General features: G+C 44.5%; 1 protein-coding gene across 1 annotated transcript; it reads left to right on the forward strand.

Moving 5' to 3' along the window:
- Positions 1 to 10282: 10282 nt before the first annotated feature.
- LOC309964699 (B-lymphocyte antigen CD20-like) lies at positions 10283 to 16556 on the forward strand. Its single transcript, XM_082843825.1, has 6 exons — positions 10283 to 10432; positions 10882 to 11001; positions 12179 to 12235; positions 13970 to 14206; positions 15174 to 15275; positions 16149 to 16556. The coding sequence occupies exons 1-6, from the start codon at positions 10286 to 10288 to the stop codon at positions 16395 to 16397; spliced, it is 912 nt and encodes a 303-aa protein (XP_082699951.1). The 5' UTR covers positions 10283 to 10285; the 3' UTR covers positions 16398 to 16556.
- The last annotated feature ends 1082 nt before the right edge of the window (positions 16557 to 17638 follow it).

Here is a 17638-nt window from a genome sequence, read left to right on the forward strand (position 1 = left end):
TTATTAAGTTGTAGTTTATTCGCCAAAAAACCTGCACACTTTTCACGTGTGCATATGCCCCAGTACCGTCACCGTCACCAAGGTACTGAGCACATCCACCACCTCCAACATGTTCCTTGTGTTCTTTTGTGGGGCGCTGGTCTTGGTTTTTGGTAGAAAACACTTAACATGAGGTCTATGATCTTAACCTATTTTCAAGTGCACAATTCTGTATTATTAACTATAAATACTCTGCTGTACAGCAGATCTCTAGAATTGACTCATCTTGTGTAACTTTACACCCACTGAAAAACAAATCCACATCTAATTTGACTGCACATTCAAGGGGAACTTTTAGGAGGCCCAGTGCACCGCACACTGCCACATACCGATTAAATCAGAATGCGGTGAGAGCCGAACATCAGTAACTCTTGAAGGTTCCCAGGTGATTCCAATGCAGAGCAAAGCTTAGGAACCACTGCTTCACTCTGGCTTAACAGAGACAGCTGGATTCTCTTGGCTGCTTTTGCATTCAACCTGTCCTAGTGTCGCATGTTCTGCAGCCCGTGGAGAATACTGCTGTAAGCCCGTGCAAAGGGGAAATAAGGCCTTAGCATTACGATGAGAATTGTTCTGAGGTCACAGACGCCCTACAAGGGTCTCAAGAACTCCCGGAGATTCCCAGACCACCCTTTAAGAACAGCTGCCTGACGTTATACTGCCTTCCACTGACAGAATACCTGAGAAGTGGTAAGGAGCTTACCTCTATCATCATCTCAGTTACTTGTCACGACCGCCCTCTGACAGAGGTATAACTAGCCCATGTCACAGACGTGACACTGAAGCTCAAAGTGGTTAACTTGTCTGAGGCCACAAAAGCGAGTACGATTTAGAACAAGGATGTGATTCAAGATCCCTGACTCCAAATCCTATCATCCTCTGCCTCTTTTGGCATAGAAAAAACTCAGCACACTCAAAGGATAACCTAGCAGGCTTTCATTCTGCTACAAACTGGGAGAAGAAAGGCCTACAGTTGCATAAGTGAAGGCAGGGGATGGGGGGCAGTGGGGTTCCTATGAAAAATATCTGGCAGCTCAGGAAGGTTCTGACGGGTGGGGTTTGAGATATATTTAAGGGTGAGAGGCCTGGTCACCTAATGGTAAATAAGGGTTTTTAAGTCAGGCCTGGGTTTAAATGTTGGTTTTGCCATTTAAAGTAAAGTGACTTGAACAAGTTATTTAACCTTTGTGAGCCTTATATTCCTCCACTAAAATGTAATAACAACACTTACCTGATGCGTTTTCTGTGAGCCTTAAATGAAACATGTGAACTGATTCTGTGAATGTTTGGAACTTAAAAAACCACTCAGAAAATGGTAGGTTTTCTTTTAAATTTATAACTGAGGTTTTCTTGCTTCCCAAACATCACTGTCACTTACTATGTGACTTTGAGCCAGTCTCCCCCGAAGTTCCCACTGAACTTTGGTTTCCACAGTTACAACACTGTAGGTGTTATATGGACAGTGCCTGGCATATAAGCAGATATTCAACTAATGTTATTTTTTTAATGTAAAGTAGTCCCTCAGAACAGAAGGAAGGCCTCATAAACTACAAAGCTCTTAATTACTCGAAATTATATTTTCCTTAGTAGTAATTATTTTTTATAAATACAACATTGGGACTTTCCAACTTATAACCAAGTTCTATTTGCAAAAGGATCTTTATAGTTTCACCTCCGAGGGACCCTGCGTCTCCTTTACCAATTCTCTGAAACCAAAACCCTGTAACACCGAATGATTCTGGGTACCGATGCCTTGTTGAACAGTTGGGAACACACCATAATATTACTTTCTGATACTGGATAGCACTGTGATAGTCATCTGGATGGGAGAAAAAAACCACATCAGGACCACCGGCTCTCACAGCACCACAGAGAACATGGCAGTCAGAAAAACCAGCCCTGCTTTCAGAGACGCACAGGACAATGGCGGAATAGGGCAAGGACACAAACAATTATGACGCAGAATGTAGTTCTCATGAGAGTGGCAAAATGTCTCAAGGATAAAAAAGATGGCAGCGTTAGGAGGTGGGGGGAGTAAAAGGAAGACAAATTCCTATGAGGCAAATATTAACTTAATAAAAGGTTAGTTAATAAACTTCGATGTAGACTTTAAGGAAGCAATGATCCTTTGGAAGCAGGAAAGCCACTAGACAATCACAAGAGGTTTAACCGAGAGAGAGAAATATTAGACGTGTAACAGACCTAATAAAATATGCTCAAACATTACAGTGGGGAAAAAAAGATGGAATAAAGAAAGTCCTACTGAATCCAAATCCAGATCATAGGAGGATTTCAACACAAACACTGAAAGGTCAATTAATCCAAATTGGCAACAAGGTGAACGTTTATATAAATTCAAATTCAAGCTTATTACAGGAAGAATCACACGTAAAGCCACCTACATCTGATCTCACTGTAGCAAACCAGAGTAGCAAACACCCCAAGACAGGCTTGGGGAAAAACACAGGGCCTACACAGAGATAAGGATGTGAAAAATCCGGTTGTGAAACCCCAATTCAACCCTCATTAATGCACTGCGTTTGCCAAGTTCTGACCTGCTCCCACAGTCACTGAAATGAAGGCACACTCCTCCAGCCACCCGTGATCCAGGACTCAGACCTCCGGCCTCACAATCATCCACAACTCAGACCCTGTGTCATTAGCATCCCTACGCCACCAACCATTCAAGCACTTCAGCAGATATTCATAGACCCACGACCAGAACCTTAAATGGGTGGCGGATCTTATGTTTCCACTTCTCTTCTCTCTATAGCATTAATGAGAGGTGACCCCCTGGCTCCTACCTGTGTATACTTGATGACAGCAAGTTCTCTATTCAAACGTTAGCCTGTTCCACTAACGTACTGCTCCAATGGTGGGTGGCGACATGGCATTTTTTTCTATGTTGCCCCCAAATCAGCCTCTCCAGAATGACTTTTACCCATTGGTTCTAACCCTCTGATTCCAAACCAACTTAATGAAAAGAGAGGCAGAGGGAGACATAGAGAAGAGAGGAGAGAGAGTGAGAGAGAAGATATGAATAAACCTCAGATTCAGCAACAGAGCTGCCATGTGTCAGCCCTTTAGACTAGGCAAATGATTACCTAACTACAGCCCTGGGTCGCTAATGAAATACATCAATGGATAAGAAGATTACAAAGTAAGAAAAATCCAAAATATGAACATAAAGGTTGTATATGGTAGGGCAGTGGATACAATACCTTTGGGCAAAACTTTCTTTGATGCGTCTCCCAAATGTTTACTCTCCTGGCCACCAGCTTCCTCCGTTTCCTCACCTGATCTAGTGCTGGGCTTGATGGCCACACAGCTCTGGCCCCGATTGAAAAGAGAGGGGACACTAGGGTACTAGACAGATGGAGGGAAAAGGTGGGTTTGTAGGTAAAAGTACTATTTCAATGTACATCCCCAAATATGGAACTCTTGCCTCAAGCTTCTGGGGACATGTTCCACAGCACCAAAAGATATTTTTAGGCCATTTCTACTAAATTCAACACGAGACATACACGGTCCCACTCGAACCCTAAGTGTGGGCAAATGAGGATGACATTTGAAGAGGATACACACAACACTTCCAAGGGTACGGGCTTAATGATTCTTCAATCTCTCTGCATGGATGCCTCCTTCCCACCCACCCATTCCTAAGAAAGTAACAGAAAAAGGTAAAAGTCCTAACAGCCCATCTTTGCAGAATTTCTAGAGCCCTTCATGCCCTTGGGGACCCCCCATCCACACCTGCTTACAGGGTGGGGGCCTACATAGTTCTTCTAATTAAGGCAGCGTAAAGTACGCCTGGCAGTCCCCTGGGATCTTTTTCAAGAAGTGAAACCTCCTGGTAAGGCAGAAACTTTTTTGTATATCCTCTCCAGCTCTGATAAGTGTGTATTAAACTAAAGTAATTGGGGCAAAACCCAAGGTAGCAGAAGCCACTAATTTCCTGTCACCTGGTATCTATCAGCAATCCCAGGCCTGGTCCATCTCACTCGCCCGCTGTGTGCTCGAGAACCTAGCTGTCTAAGCGAACTCAGCCTCAAGCATCCACGTCAGCCCTTGAGCCTTAAGACCTTGGAGACTCAGGTAAGGAATCCATTTGCTTTGCTTAAGTGTCTAAAAGGGAGTGACAGAGAAGGCGTAGGATGGTTTGGGAGACTGGAGATTCTTGGCGTTAATTCTAGGGCTTCCCTGGTCAGGTCTTCTGATAGTGTCATCATTTGAGGAAAGGCGATACCAAGGCCTGCTGTCTGTCCACCTACTACCTTACCCACTCCCTCTCTCTCTCCCTCTCTCTCTCTCTCTCTCTCATGACCCTGGCCCATCTACAAAAGTAGTAAATTGCCACATGTAGATTAAAGCACGGTTACTACCTGCTGGGCTCAAACCTGAGCTCCACCATCAACAAGCCCTGTAACCTCAGGCAAGTTACTAAACTTCTATGCTCCTCGGTTTCCTCACCTATAAAGTGGGGGCAATAGTAATACCCACTGCGTTATGAAGAATAAATGAGCTGAAATCCTGACGCTCTTAGAACAGCCTCGAACCAAATAAGAAAATAAACAGTCACGGCTGTAACGAAAATAACTCCACGCCTCTCGTTTTAAATGCTTTTGTCTCCAAAGCTATCCCACTACATGTGAGTACCCCTAGATGTTGTTAAGCCTCTCAGGAGAACATTTTCTGGAGGGGATTGGTGGACACCAAATCAAGCACAAAACCCTGCCTCAAATCCATCACAGAAACCGAGAGAGAGAGTGGACACTGGAGACTAGAGGAAGATCTGATGAAGGCCGACAAAGACGACCTCTAACCCTGCCGTCACGGTCTCCTGAAACCAGCTTATAACATTCCCTTCCCCTGTTTCCCATAACATGGCTTGATCGCACTGACTGACCGGTGAGATGAAATCAATCACCTTTGGGTCCGACATCCTGAGTGTCTGTAAACCTGTCCCGAGGAAGTAGTTCCGTTTAATGTTCAGTTTACCGTTCAGTTTACCATTTCTTGAGCTCATAGTATATAGGAAACAGGTTCCCTGCGTAATCCTAGTAAGGCGTTCCCAAAAGGAATTTACACTCCATTAGAGGGACTAACAATAGGACATGAGAAAGAGAACCCTTGGTGACAAGTAAGGAATGCAAAGAGCTGTGGGCTTTGAAGGAGAATTCCTGGCCAGGAAGAGCCTCAGGTGATGTGAATGTCTGATGGACGGCGGCACTGAAAGTGAAGGGGGTGGGAGGAGAAGCATTTCAAAGTTGAGAGGGTTCAAAGAAGAGAGCGGGAGAGGCATCCAGACCAGTGGCTCTGTGGGGAGTAGTGGGATGTGAGCTTAAGAAATTACGTAGAGGCTGTGAGCGACCAGGTAAAGGGTTTTCCCCGGCAGGCAATGACAGATCAGAGATGAGTTCAAGTTCAGCGTCACTTCAGCAGGGATTTAAGGGAGTCTGATCTAGCTGCCTTGTGGAGGACGGGTTAGAAAAGAGAGAGACAGAAGGCAGAAAAGCAAGATTTCTGTGCTAAACCAGTAGAGGAAATGAGAGGAGAGGAAATGAGAATCAAACTCACGAGGGGACACTGGCACCTGCAAAATACGATACTTTACAGAGGTAGAAACTGCCTGACTTAGCTTCCATGTGGGAGATGAAGGAGCTGGAGCGGAATATGGCTCCAACTTTTTAAGCCTGGGTGACAGGGGTACAGATGTGAAGCCACCCGAGGGACGATGCCTGGCTTTGCAGCACGTTCTTTCTCTCGTGGAGCTTTTATGCCCCCACCTCGCAGCATGCGGGGTCGTAGTGGCAGGCAGGATCTTGGTGGCCTGCAGGATCTTAGTTCCCCGACCAGGGATCAGATCTGTGCCCCCTGCAGTAGAAGCACAGAGTCTGAACCACTGGGATGCCTGGGAAGACCCTGCAGCACAGTCTTTGAAGAAGGCGGTTTCACCTGAGTGGCTCTGGCAGGAAGCAGCCGCGGAGTGTCGAGGAGTGAGTGGGTAATGAGGAAGTGGAAGCAGAGAGGAAGCTTTTAAGATGCTGGGAGTATAGGACTGGGGAGACTGGGCAGTGGCTGGAACAGTCCTGGATTAAAGGAAGGGGTTTGGGGACTGGGGAGACACCGCAGCACATTTTAATCGTAACAAAGGTTCCAGGGATGATAATTATTCTTTGAGCCTTTAGTAGTTTATAAATTGCAAATTATCTCATGTTCTCAAAACAAAACTTTGAATAGAGAGATCAGATCACAACGGTAGCAAGCAACAGAGCTAGGACTAGCTCTTTCTGCTCCGTACTCCCCAAATATAGCAAGAGATTGAAGATGCAACCAATCTCATTGAAGGACTAACGACACAGTAGAAGGAGACGGGCTGTAGAGCAAAGGCAGAGGAAAAGGAAGTATTAAGAATATTATTCCTCAGAGACAAGCGCACAGGAGGCCACAAGGGATGAAAATGCAAAACTATTTGAGTGGCAAAGGAGGAAGTGGAGGTAACAAAATCTGGGCAGCTTTGAACTTCTGAGTAAATGATGGAAGTATTAGACCTAAAGGTCATTATTCAAACCAAAGCCCATAAACGCTGTGAGATCTTCTTCAGTAGAAGGACATGGAAATAGTGGTGCCTTTAAAAAACCCAAGAAGATTTGCAGAAATTGCTGTAATAAAACAGGGCAGTGTCTGATAAACTGAGTCCTGATTTTAGTATAGTTCGGTGATAATAAAATCTTATGACCACATTTTGACCAATGTGATCAGTAACCACTACTAGTGTACCAACTAGTCTTTGAGCATAACTGTGTATTGGAAAACACACAGTTGGGACAAACAGTCATGGTGAACAATTAAAGAAAAAAAATATATAGGGTAAGGCTACAGGACTCTACAATAACCTGATGAGTGTGTGGTCTAGTTTCACATATTCCCATAGAATACAATGAATAAAATCTTTCATTACCCAGTCAGTCTACAATGACCTGGCATGCATATATATATATACACACATACACACACATATGCCAGAAAAAATGAAGTAGCATAGAGAAACAAGTATGTTTGTGTTTATAAACTATTTTACAGTGGTATGTGTTGAAGGCTTTGTAGAAATATAGTTGCCATAGTGAGACATCATTTTAAGAGAAAGAAAATATTCCCCTCCAATGGTCATTACTGCCATTAGTCATGGCAGACAAAGCCCAAGTAGGACTTGTTTACATAAAAGGTTTATCTGACTAATAATATAGACACAGCCTTAGGCAGATGAAAAGTGAGGAGAAATGAAAACAATCGTAGTCCAATCATCTCCTTCTGTCCAGATAATTGATGACCTTTGCTTTATAAGTTGTCCTCATTAAAACGAGCCCTCTGGAGAGGAGTGTGGTAACCTCAGCTCATTCCATACTTACCGTGGGAAAATTAATTAACCTCTCCGAACCCCCATTTCCACAACTGCAGAGAAAAAGAAACTTCCCACTTAGCAGGGAAGCTGTGGGAGCGTGGGAACTAACTAGCACAGAGCGGGCGCTCAGTGAACAACTCCAGCTACGCGGTCCAGCCCGAGGTGCGGCAGAAAAAGCACGAGCCACGGAGCCCTAGGGGCTGCCTTTCTGGTTCGGTTCCATCACTAAGTGCAAGGTCTTTAACTAGGCGTGTCTCATCCTTGGGCCACAGTTTCCTCATTTATCAAAGGAACGGAATGGTTTCTGAGGTCTGACTGGCCCTAAAAACCCTGCCTGAATCCGTCTGTAAACACCTTAGTGGTCTATATTAAAATATTCCCTCCTGTTGGTGGTCTTGTGGGGTGGTTTGCGGTGCAAAGCGGATCCCTAAGAGCACACGACATCTGGTAATCTAGGGCTGGGGCAAAATCAGGTGTGAAGGACCCACAGCCTCCCCTCTTCCCCTTCAGCCGTGGCCCAGACAGATACTCTGTTTTCAACCGATGTATAGTCATCCAAACCGCACATCTATTTGAAGGAAAAGGAAGAGATTCATAAGTGAAAGGCTGAATTCCCATTCCCCACGGGGGACAAAGCAGCCTGCTACCACAGATACCTTGTTGGCTAGGTCCAAGCCCTCATTTTAAATCTCTGATGGTTGTGTAACTTTGAACAAGTTACCTAACTTCTCGGTGCCCTTGTTACCCTTTCTACAAAACAGAGGCCACGGTTCATCCCTTGTCTGCCCTGTGAGGCTCAGATGAGATGCCAGATGTGAAATGTCTTTGTTACTAGGAAGTGGGTACAGATGTGAGGCCTGGGAGACCCCCGAGCCCCTGTCCTCCAGCATACCTGCAGGTGCCCAGCCCTGCGTGACTTTAGGAAGATAAGTAAGCTGGACAGACAGCTTTGGCCTCCAAGGCCCCTTACGTGACTTACAGTCAGTAAAGACAAGACCAAAATTGCGTCCCTAAAGAGAGATTTCCAGGTCCCAGGAAAGACCCAATAGAATTCATGTAAGTAATTGACATAAAGAAATGAATACTGAAGGGAATCACGTGATGAAGAAGGTAGAACAGTCTTAAAATGTTAGAGCTGGAAAGGGACATTCCCATTCAGAAACTGATCATCACGGAGGACGAATAGCATTTACTACTTCCTGCCTGTGTACTAGGCACTTTCACTTACGGTAACTTATTTATTTCTCACAACATGTCTCTGAAAGGGGTATTGTTCTCATTTTTCAGATGGGAAAAATAGAAACTACTGCTCCTAAAGGTAAAAATACTGAACAAGAACAAAAGCAGCTAATAATGATTCAGACATGGGTGCTTTCTTTTTTTTTTTTTTTTTTTGCGGTACGCGGGCCTCTCCCTGTTGCGGCCTCTCCCGTTGCGGAGCACAGGCTCCGGACGCGCACGCTCAGCGGCCATGGCTCACGGGCCCAGCCGCTCCGCGGCATGTGGGATCCTCCCGGACCGGGGCACCAACCCGTGTCCCCTGCATCGGCAGGCGGACTCTCAACCGCTGCGCCACCAGGGAAGCCCCAGACATGGGTGTTTTGCATACATTTACTTCTTCAATAATATTCATGAAGAAACTACTAAATCCAGGCATAATTTTAAATACTGAACAACAGAGAACACAAGGAATTTATATTCTAGTGGGGAGAGACTGACAGTACACAAGTGAGCAAATACAGTAATCCCTCACAGGGACAAGCGCTCCCAAATAAATAAAATGGGGCGTTGAGAGAGGGGCATTGCGATTGAGGGCTCAGGAAAGGCTTCTTTGAGAGGCTGACGTTTAAGCTATCCCTGAACGGAAAGAAACCAGCCATGCACACACCATCAGCCCATTTAAGTCTCACAGCAACCCTACGAGATAAGAATGATTACTATCCCCATTTTACAGTTGAAGAAGTTGAGGCCCAGAGAGTTTAAAGAACTTACCCAGAGTTTCACAGCAAATAGAAGAATCACGATCTAAACCTAGGCAGTCTGATTCAGAGGCCACAGTCTCACACAGAACCTTCAAGAGCCTCCTTGAAGTGATTTACTCAAGGTGGCAGAGTTAGTGGGAGGAGGGAAGATTGACTCGGCCCCTCTCAACTCCAACAGTCTTCACCATCCTCCATCATGGTGACATGGTGACATCATGGTGACTCTGGCCCATCCCAATGGACAAAAGGGACAAGGACGAGCCCACACAAAACACATTTTCCAATATGAAAGCACAAGAAAAGCATCCAGAGATGACAGACACACAGAACACAGAGAATATGAGCGCGACGTTCTCGACAAGGAGAAAACACGTCCCAAATGTGTCTGTCAAGAATACTGGCAGGGGCTTCCCTGGTGGCGCAGTGCTTGAGAGTCTGCCTGCTGATGCAGGGGACACGGGTTCGTGCCCCGGTCCGGGAGGATCCCACGTGCCGCGGAGCGGCTGGGCCCGTGAGCCATGCCCGCTGAGCCTGCGCATCCGGAGCCCGTGCTCCGCAACGGGAGAGGCCACAACAGTGAGAGGCCCACATGTCACAAAGAAAAAAAGAATACTGGCAGGGATCCCTGGGCCCATAAACCCTTGCATGAGATGCCCCCTCCAGATCCTGTCTTAGAACATGGCAGGAGGCCTTGCTTTAGATCCAAAGTCACTAGGAAGAGGCCGTGTCTGCCATCAGTGACACCCACAGAGAGAATACAGAGGGAAGTATTCAGGTGCAGAACACGAGATAAAAGACAGCCAAGAATCCTGTTCTCTCCTCATTTTATTATTTGTTTTATTTTTAGGACTTTGAGGGTGAAATGACGACGCCCAGAAATTCCATGAGTGGAGCTTTCCCGGCAGGCCCTATTGCCATGCAGCCTGTTCAGAAACTAATTCCCAGGAGGGTGCCTTCAGTGGTGGGCGCCACACAGAGCTTCTTCATGAGGGAATCTAAGGCTTTGGGGGTAAGTCAGTTGCCCTCCATTCCACATCCTAGGGACTCTCTGGCCTACAGAAGCAGATGCTTTAGGCCAGGTACACAATTCAATCCGACTGGAAGGTATTTGACCCCACCTGAGGTGATCTTTATGTCTGACACAGGGGGCCGAATCAGGGACGTACAGAGAGACTATCAGGGTGACCTTATGCCCCCACTTGATCTTGAGGCTTGCACAGTTAGGGGTCTCCCGTCCCAGGTCATCGCCAGCATACCACATATACCTGCCTTGGAAATGCCCCAGGTGGTGGGGAAAACGAATCGGAACAAGACAAAGGTCTTGGCACCTTCACCGCTTGCTTTGGACATCTTACACAGCCCCATCCAGGTCAGGAACCAGGGCTTCCGGCCTCACCTTCACTTTCTGACTTGACGATGACTTCAGTTCATCCATCAGTGCCCCTATTCTCTCCCCAGGCTGTCCAGGTTATGAATGGGCTCTTCCACATTGCCCTGGGCGGCCTCCTGTTGCTTCACGCGGAGGTCTATGCACCCATCTGTGTAACTTTGTGGTACCCTCTCTGGGGAGGCATTATGGTGAGTAAAAACTAACAACCATTTGGGGAGTGATACAGACAAAAAGGTTAAAAAGCTCCACAGGAATAGACCAGATTATTTCTGTGTTGAGGAAAGCACAGGAGCAGGGAACAGGTTATCTGGTTGACGTGATTTAGTGGAAAGAGAGGTGGACTGCACGGAGCATGAATCCCATGGTTGAGAGTCCGTGGTCATGCTTCATGGGAATTCAGAGAAAGCTGCCCTACATGGATCTACACAGGGAGGAAAGACTTCTCAAAGCAGGACCTCTCCAAAGTCAATGTCCAGCATGAAGGGGGCTGGGTACTAGACGTGTGGACTGTAGAGCATGGTGTTTCAGAAAGCAAACTTCCTCCCACCTGGTCCTTCTTCCCTACAATTCTCTTTAGTTACTATCTCACGTGGTGAAATTAGTCCCATCCCAAAGAAATCTCCCCTCACTTATCAGCAGAGCAGTACTCCTTATGGCTGTTTCACGTGCCTGTTTTCCAAGCTTGTAACCCTGTCTGGATGTGGTATCGGACGGTGATGTTTTCATCACCATTACCCCTTCCTTCATAGATGCCACTATGAAGACAGGTCCAGGATTGAAATTTTCAGCACAAGGAGAGATGGAGTAGTCAAAGGGTTTCCTCCATCTTAGAGCTTGAATAGTAGAAAAGGAAGATGAGAAATAATGACCACTTCCTGTAGCAGCCCACGTTTGAATGAACTGCCTACGACATTCAGGCCAAGTATTTCTTCTACATCAATTCACTCATCATTGCCATCAACGCCATTTAAAACACTGTGAACTCCAAAGAGCAATTCCCCAAATTACAAAAAGGAAAACTGAAAATAAAACGTTTAAATTCACAGTGTGAGTACTAATGGACATGGAAATGTGAATTCTGCCTCTGGTCTTACTATATTCCTAGTCACAGCTCCCCATCTGATTGAATAAAAGGCATGGACTGAATGGGATTGAGCCTGAATAAGGGACAAATATGCTGAAAAATGAATAAATCCATTAAAAAGGACTGGATAGTTTAGTGAAAGTGGTTGAAAGTGCGGATAGTTTTTTTACAACCAGTTCTCAATGTTAAAAAGTGATCTCCTTCTCTGCTCCTCTCTCTCTCTCTGCTGCTTCTCCCATCTCGCCCCTGCCCTTCCCCACCCACCACCTCTCTTTTTACAGTATATCATTTCTGGATCACTCCTGGCAGCAGCGGAGAAAAACTCCATGAAGAGTTTGGCAAGTAATCTTATGTCCTTCTTTCCCACACATCAGAGAAGTAGCTATTTTCTCAGTTGAAAAGAAGGACCCTTGAAGACCTTTGGAGTTACAGTAGCACTGAGTTATCGCTCAATCCTAAGAAGCAAAAGATCCTCTCTGATGCCGTTGTGATTTCATTCATAAAAAACATGGAAATGAGATATTCATAGAAACAGAATTAAAGGCAGATCGTTGAAGAGCATGCTTATGGTCTTAGGAATGTGAGATGCTGTGTGAGACTGAGATTTCTTTGAAAATCTTGTCATTTCTCTCAGACCAGCATTTAGGAAAACTGTCTAATCAACACTATGACTGACTCAAGTCCTAGTTAACCTTCAGCTGTAACCCTGGGCAAGTCAGTTTACCCCTATGTACCTCTGAATTTTATTTTATTTTATTTTATTTTTTGTGGTACGCGGGCCTCTCACTGCTGTGGCCTCTCCCGTTGCGGAGCACAGGCTCCGGACGCGCAGGCTCAGCGGCCATGGCTCACGGGCCCAGCCGCTCTGCGGCACGTGGGATCTTCCCAGACCGGAGCACGAACCCGCGTCCCCTGCATCGGCAGGTGGACTCCCAACCACTGAGCCACCAGGGAAGCCCTGTACCTCTGAATTTTAACCTATAAAATGGAGATAATAGTCTTTGCTACCGTATGAAACGCTCCTGAGGATAAACTGGAGTAATATATATGAGGGTGCTTCAGAGGCTATAAAGAGCTAGAGTGGTCTTGTGCATATAACCCCTCAGGACACATTTACACCCAGAAAGAACCCCTGATTCTGTACAGGTCAAGAGCTCACCAGCAAGCTTCCTTCTTCAGCTTCTCTCCACTTACTAAGCTATCACTAATTTGAGTCGCTTCCGAAGTCAATGGAGATGGAGGAGATTGAGATGACTCCTGTCTAGAGGTGGTCTGACAAACTCAGCTTGGGGGAAAAGAAAAACTGTTTATGAAGATCAAGTTGTATTTATTCTCCAAATACAGTCAGTCCTACTGACTTGCCATCTGTAGGTCATACAACCAGGGATGAAATATGTGTGTCTTAAGATAATCATCAATAACGCCACACCATTATGGTACTTTCTGCACATACCTTCTTGTTTCGAACTCTTATCATCCCGGCAAGGTAGCACATTCACACTGACATCCTCTTACCTGTGCTGCCCGGAGACATCAGCCTTAATTGTATTTTGAAAGATGATAGACTGGGGCTGACTGCAACCTGGGGCAAGAGGGAGGGAATAGGTGTTACCATTTGCTTGTTTCCCCTTGATGGTACAGACCTAGAGGGGTCTATGTGCTCTTTCCCTACCTATGCCCACAATACCATCCTGCTTCACTGTGATCTAACCTGAATACTATTCATTTCATTTACTCAGCAGTTGTGTATTGAATGTCTACTAGTATTCTGGTGGCAGTGGCAGTGAAAGGAAGTACAAGGATTACTCCTAGGATGTTTTCTTGATGAACTGATTGGATGGTGGTGGCATAAATGAGATGGGGAAATCTGAGAAAGGGACAAGGTTCAGACATGAAGGTTTTCATTTTATAGTGACAAAGAGACTAAAAACAACTGAGAGAAATAGAACTTAGTATGATTTAGGTGTAGTGCCTTTCTGAGTCAGGGGGATGGGATCTGGAATTCCTTCCTAGCTTATATTCTTCAATTGGTAATTAAACTCAATTAATAAATCTTTATGTCTCTATTTCAGGTCAGAGGGAGAATAATAATGAACTCATTGAGCCTCTTTGCTGCTATTTCTGGAATAATTTTTTTGATCATGGACATATTTAATCTGACAATTTCCCACTTTTTTAAAATGGAGAATCTGAACCTCACTAAGGCTCCCACACCATATATTAACATATACAACTGTGAACCAGCTAACCCCGCTGACAAAAACTCTCTAGCTATGCAATATTGTAACAGCATACGGTTTTTGTTCTTGGTAAGTGTGAAACTGGATTTATTTTCAGGGAGGAAGTATGGCATTTTTCTTATGACCATCAGCTCTAGATCCAGACTGTCTGTGTCTGCTACTTACTGCCTATATGGCGTTGAGCAAGAATTCTGATCACACGGTCTCATTTTCTTCAACTGTAAACTGGGGAAGGTACTTATTACTGTTTATAGTATTTATAGGGCTGTTCTGAGGGATGAGTTAATACATGGAAAGCACTTAGAACAGTGTCTGGTACAAAGAAAGTGCTATTTAAGTGTTTGCTTTAACATTTATTATTATTATATTATTAACAGAAAATTTATTATTATTATTGATTAAGATGAACACTGAAGAACCTAAGTTGTAATAAACATCATTTGCCTCAAGGAGCTTTTTTTTTTTTTGCGGTACGCGGGCCTCTCACTGTTGTGGCCTCTCCCGTTGCGGAGCACAGGCTCCGGAACGCACAGGCTCAGCGGCCATGGCTCACCGGCCCAGCCGCTCCGCGGCATGTGGGATCTTCCCGGACCGGGGCACGAACCCGTGTCCCCTGCATCGGCAGGCGGACTCTCAACCACTGCGCCACCAGGGAAGGCCCCTCAAGGAGTTTTTAGTGTAGAGTTTGAAGGGGAAAAAAATGCATCTCCCAAGTGTGGAGAGATTTCCTTAGTGCGATACCATACCACCTAAAGCTGGATACAGTTCAATTTGGGACTCAATAATTGTTCTCGCCTACACAGAATTGATTCTTCAACTAATTATTACTGCTTTACTTTCTGTCAGCAACATACACTATCTGTTTTGTGCCAGGAGTTGTGCTAAGGGTTAGGGTTATGCAGATACTAGCCGTTCTCACAGTCAGTCATTATTTCCCTAAAGGATTGATCTTTTAGTCCACAGTCACTTGCTGAGCACCAGCCATATTCTTACATTTTCATTATTACCTTTTCACCCTCACTTTTCTGTTCTTCAGGGCATTTTTGCAGTGATGTTGCTCTTTGCCTTCCTCCAGAAACTTGTGACAGCTGGCACTGTTGAGAACGAATGGAAAAAAATATGCTCCAGACCCAAAGCTGTAAGTAGAAGCCATGCTGTTCACAAACTCCCTGTAGGAAAATCACATCTACAAAGAGTCATTTGTGGAGAGTGTAACCTGATGAGCCTGGGCACATCATGAAAAGTGATCCTAGCATATTTCCGGAAAGCAGAAAATACCAGTAATGGAGAAAAGGTCTTGAAATCTGAAATAGGTTTAAAGGTTAGACAGAGGATACAGTCCTATGCTATGTACATCCTCTTACTAACCTTTTTGCTGGACTTCAAGTCATCCCTCTTGACTTCAGAATTCCATACTTAATGCATAAGAACAGGATGGCTGAAGGCTGATTAAAGCCACTATTTCTTGCACCTCATTTCTCAGTATTCCCTTCTCCTCCCCTCTTTCCTTCTAATCCCTCTTCCAAAACAATAGGTTCAAGGAGGCTCCACAATTGGGAGATATGAATATCCCAGTGACAGGTCTATTATCAACTGCTTCAGAACCATAGGATGTTAGCTTTGGAAGAGAATTTAGAAATCATCATCAATTCCTTCATTTTGCAGATGAGGAAGACAGGATTGGAGAGAGAAAGTTACTTTCCCAAGGTTATCTCCAATAAAGGCCAGTCAAAACTAAAATCTAAATTCCTCTATTATTGCAGTGTTATTTCCCAGACACTGTGCGATCATTCCAGGCAAAGTGGCAAGTGTCTGCTCGCCTTGAGGATGAGCCTTGATAAGTGATTTGATAAGGATCTGAGCATCTGGGAAATCAATCCTGGTACTGGGAAGCATATAGAAAATAACATGAATAGCATAAAAACCAGGAGGCATTTGATATTCATACAGATTGTTGAGAAATGTGCCAGTGATAAAGGTCAAGAAAAGTTGGTTCAATTTTGTGTTCCAGAACGTAGTTCTCCTGTCAGCAGAAGAAAAAAAGGAACAGGCAATTGAAATAAAAGAAGAAGTGGTTGAGCAGATTGAAATATCTTCCCAACCAAAGAATGAAGAGGACATTGAAATTATTCCAGTCCAAGAAGAAGAAGAAGAAGAAGAAGAAGGAGAAGGAGAAGGAGAAGGAGAAACGGAAATAACATTTCCAGAACCTCCCCAAGATCAGGAAGCCTCACCATTAGAAAATGATAGTGTCCCTTAAACTAGTTTTTTTCTGTTTTCTGTTTTCTTTTTTTTAGACATTAACGTTCACAGCTTCCAAGAGACTTATTTACCCCCATTTCTGAAGGCACTCTGCATGCAGCCTCCATGTCGCTCTGGTCTTTGCATGGAGTGACCACAGCTCCCTTCGCCCCGTCCTCATTCAGAGGATGAACATAGGCTGTTGTAGTAGACTGTATCATCATGTTTCTTGTTTAGGACAGCTTTCTTACGTTAAAAAACAATAGGCTGAATAAGGGCTTCAGAATGTGGTTTCTCACTGCTCTGTTCCTTGGATAAGGTGCAGTAGTAGTCACAGCAGTAGTAGGTCGTTTGTTTTTTCATTTTTTCCCTCTGCAATAGGGAGACTCTGCACCAGATGAAAAATGTAAGTGACTGCTCCATGCTGTCCCTAAGCTATCTTTAATTCCTTCCACATCTACATTTTTCGTGGAGTCTCTTTTGCACCACTGTTTTCAGGAAAGCAAAAAATAATAATGAGGTACCATAAAGATCCCATTCCATCTATCTTTATATGGGGCTGACACTGTGGCTTCCACACCCCACTGGGGCAGCTCTAAGTGGCCAGTCCTCACCCCTGTCTTTGTACAAACAGCACCGCTTACACATCTCTGTCTGTCTTAACTTCCCCTAACTCCTCTTCTAGGCTCTTGGTTGCACTGTCTACCTACTTTTAGCCTTTAGGCAAAGGAAGAAAGAATGATAGAAAAAGTGCCATGAGGAGTACCCAAATTACAAAAGATAATCAATACTTGTATTTGTAGAATATTTTCCAGTTCACAAAGTATTTTATCAAATAATTGCAATTGAGCTTCCATGATCAAGGAAAAAAAATCCCTATCCCTATTTTACAAATGTTCAAAGAGAAAATAAGTAAATAAATAAGTAAAGGTAATTTGTCAGTGGTCACAGCAAGTAATTTTGAGAGCCTGTTTCATACCTAGATCTTCTTATTCAAATGCTATAATGCTTGAAATAACCAAATTGCCTATCCAATGTCTACATAAACTACTAGAGCCAAGTCAACAGGTTTTATCAGCACCTGCTCTCTGACCAGCATGAAACAGGTGTTGAGAAACACACGAAGGAGTCAGAAGTCAGGTTTTACCCCTTGGGGACAAAAAGACTTAGACATTCACAACCTTTGAAAAATCATTAATATACAATTAGCTGTCAGATTATAGAATGCAGACACTAAGTGCTATAGACATTCTGAGAAAG

This window comes from Leucopleurus acutus, assembly GCF_964270905.1.
Source record: "Leucopleurus acutus genome assembly, chromosome: 8".
NCBI classification, from domain to species: Eukaryota; Metazoa; Chordata; class Mammalia; order Artiodactyla; family Delphinidae; genus Leucopleurus; species Leucopleurus acutus.

Coding starts and splice junctions, on each gene's coding strand:
- LOC309964699 (XM_082843825.1), top strand. CDS start 10,286: ATGACGACGCCCAGAAATTCCATGAGTGGAGCTTTCCCGGCAGGCCCT. Junction 12,236..13,969: donor AAAACTCCATGAAGAGTTTG/GCAAGTAATCTT, acceptor TCTCTATTTCAG/GTCAGAGGGAGAATAATAAT. Junction 15,276..16,148: donor TATGCTCCAGACCCAAAGCT/GTAAGTAGAAGC, acceptor TTTGTGTTCCAG/AACGTAGTTCTCCTGTCAGC.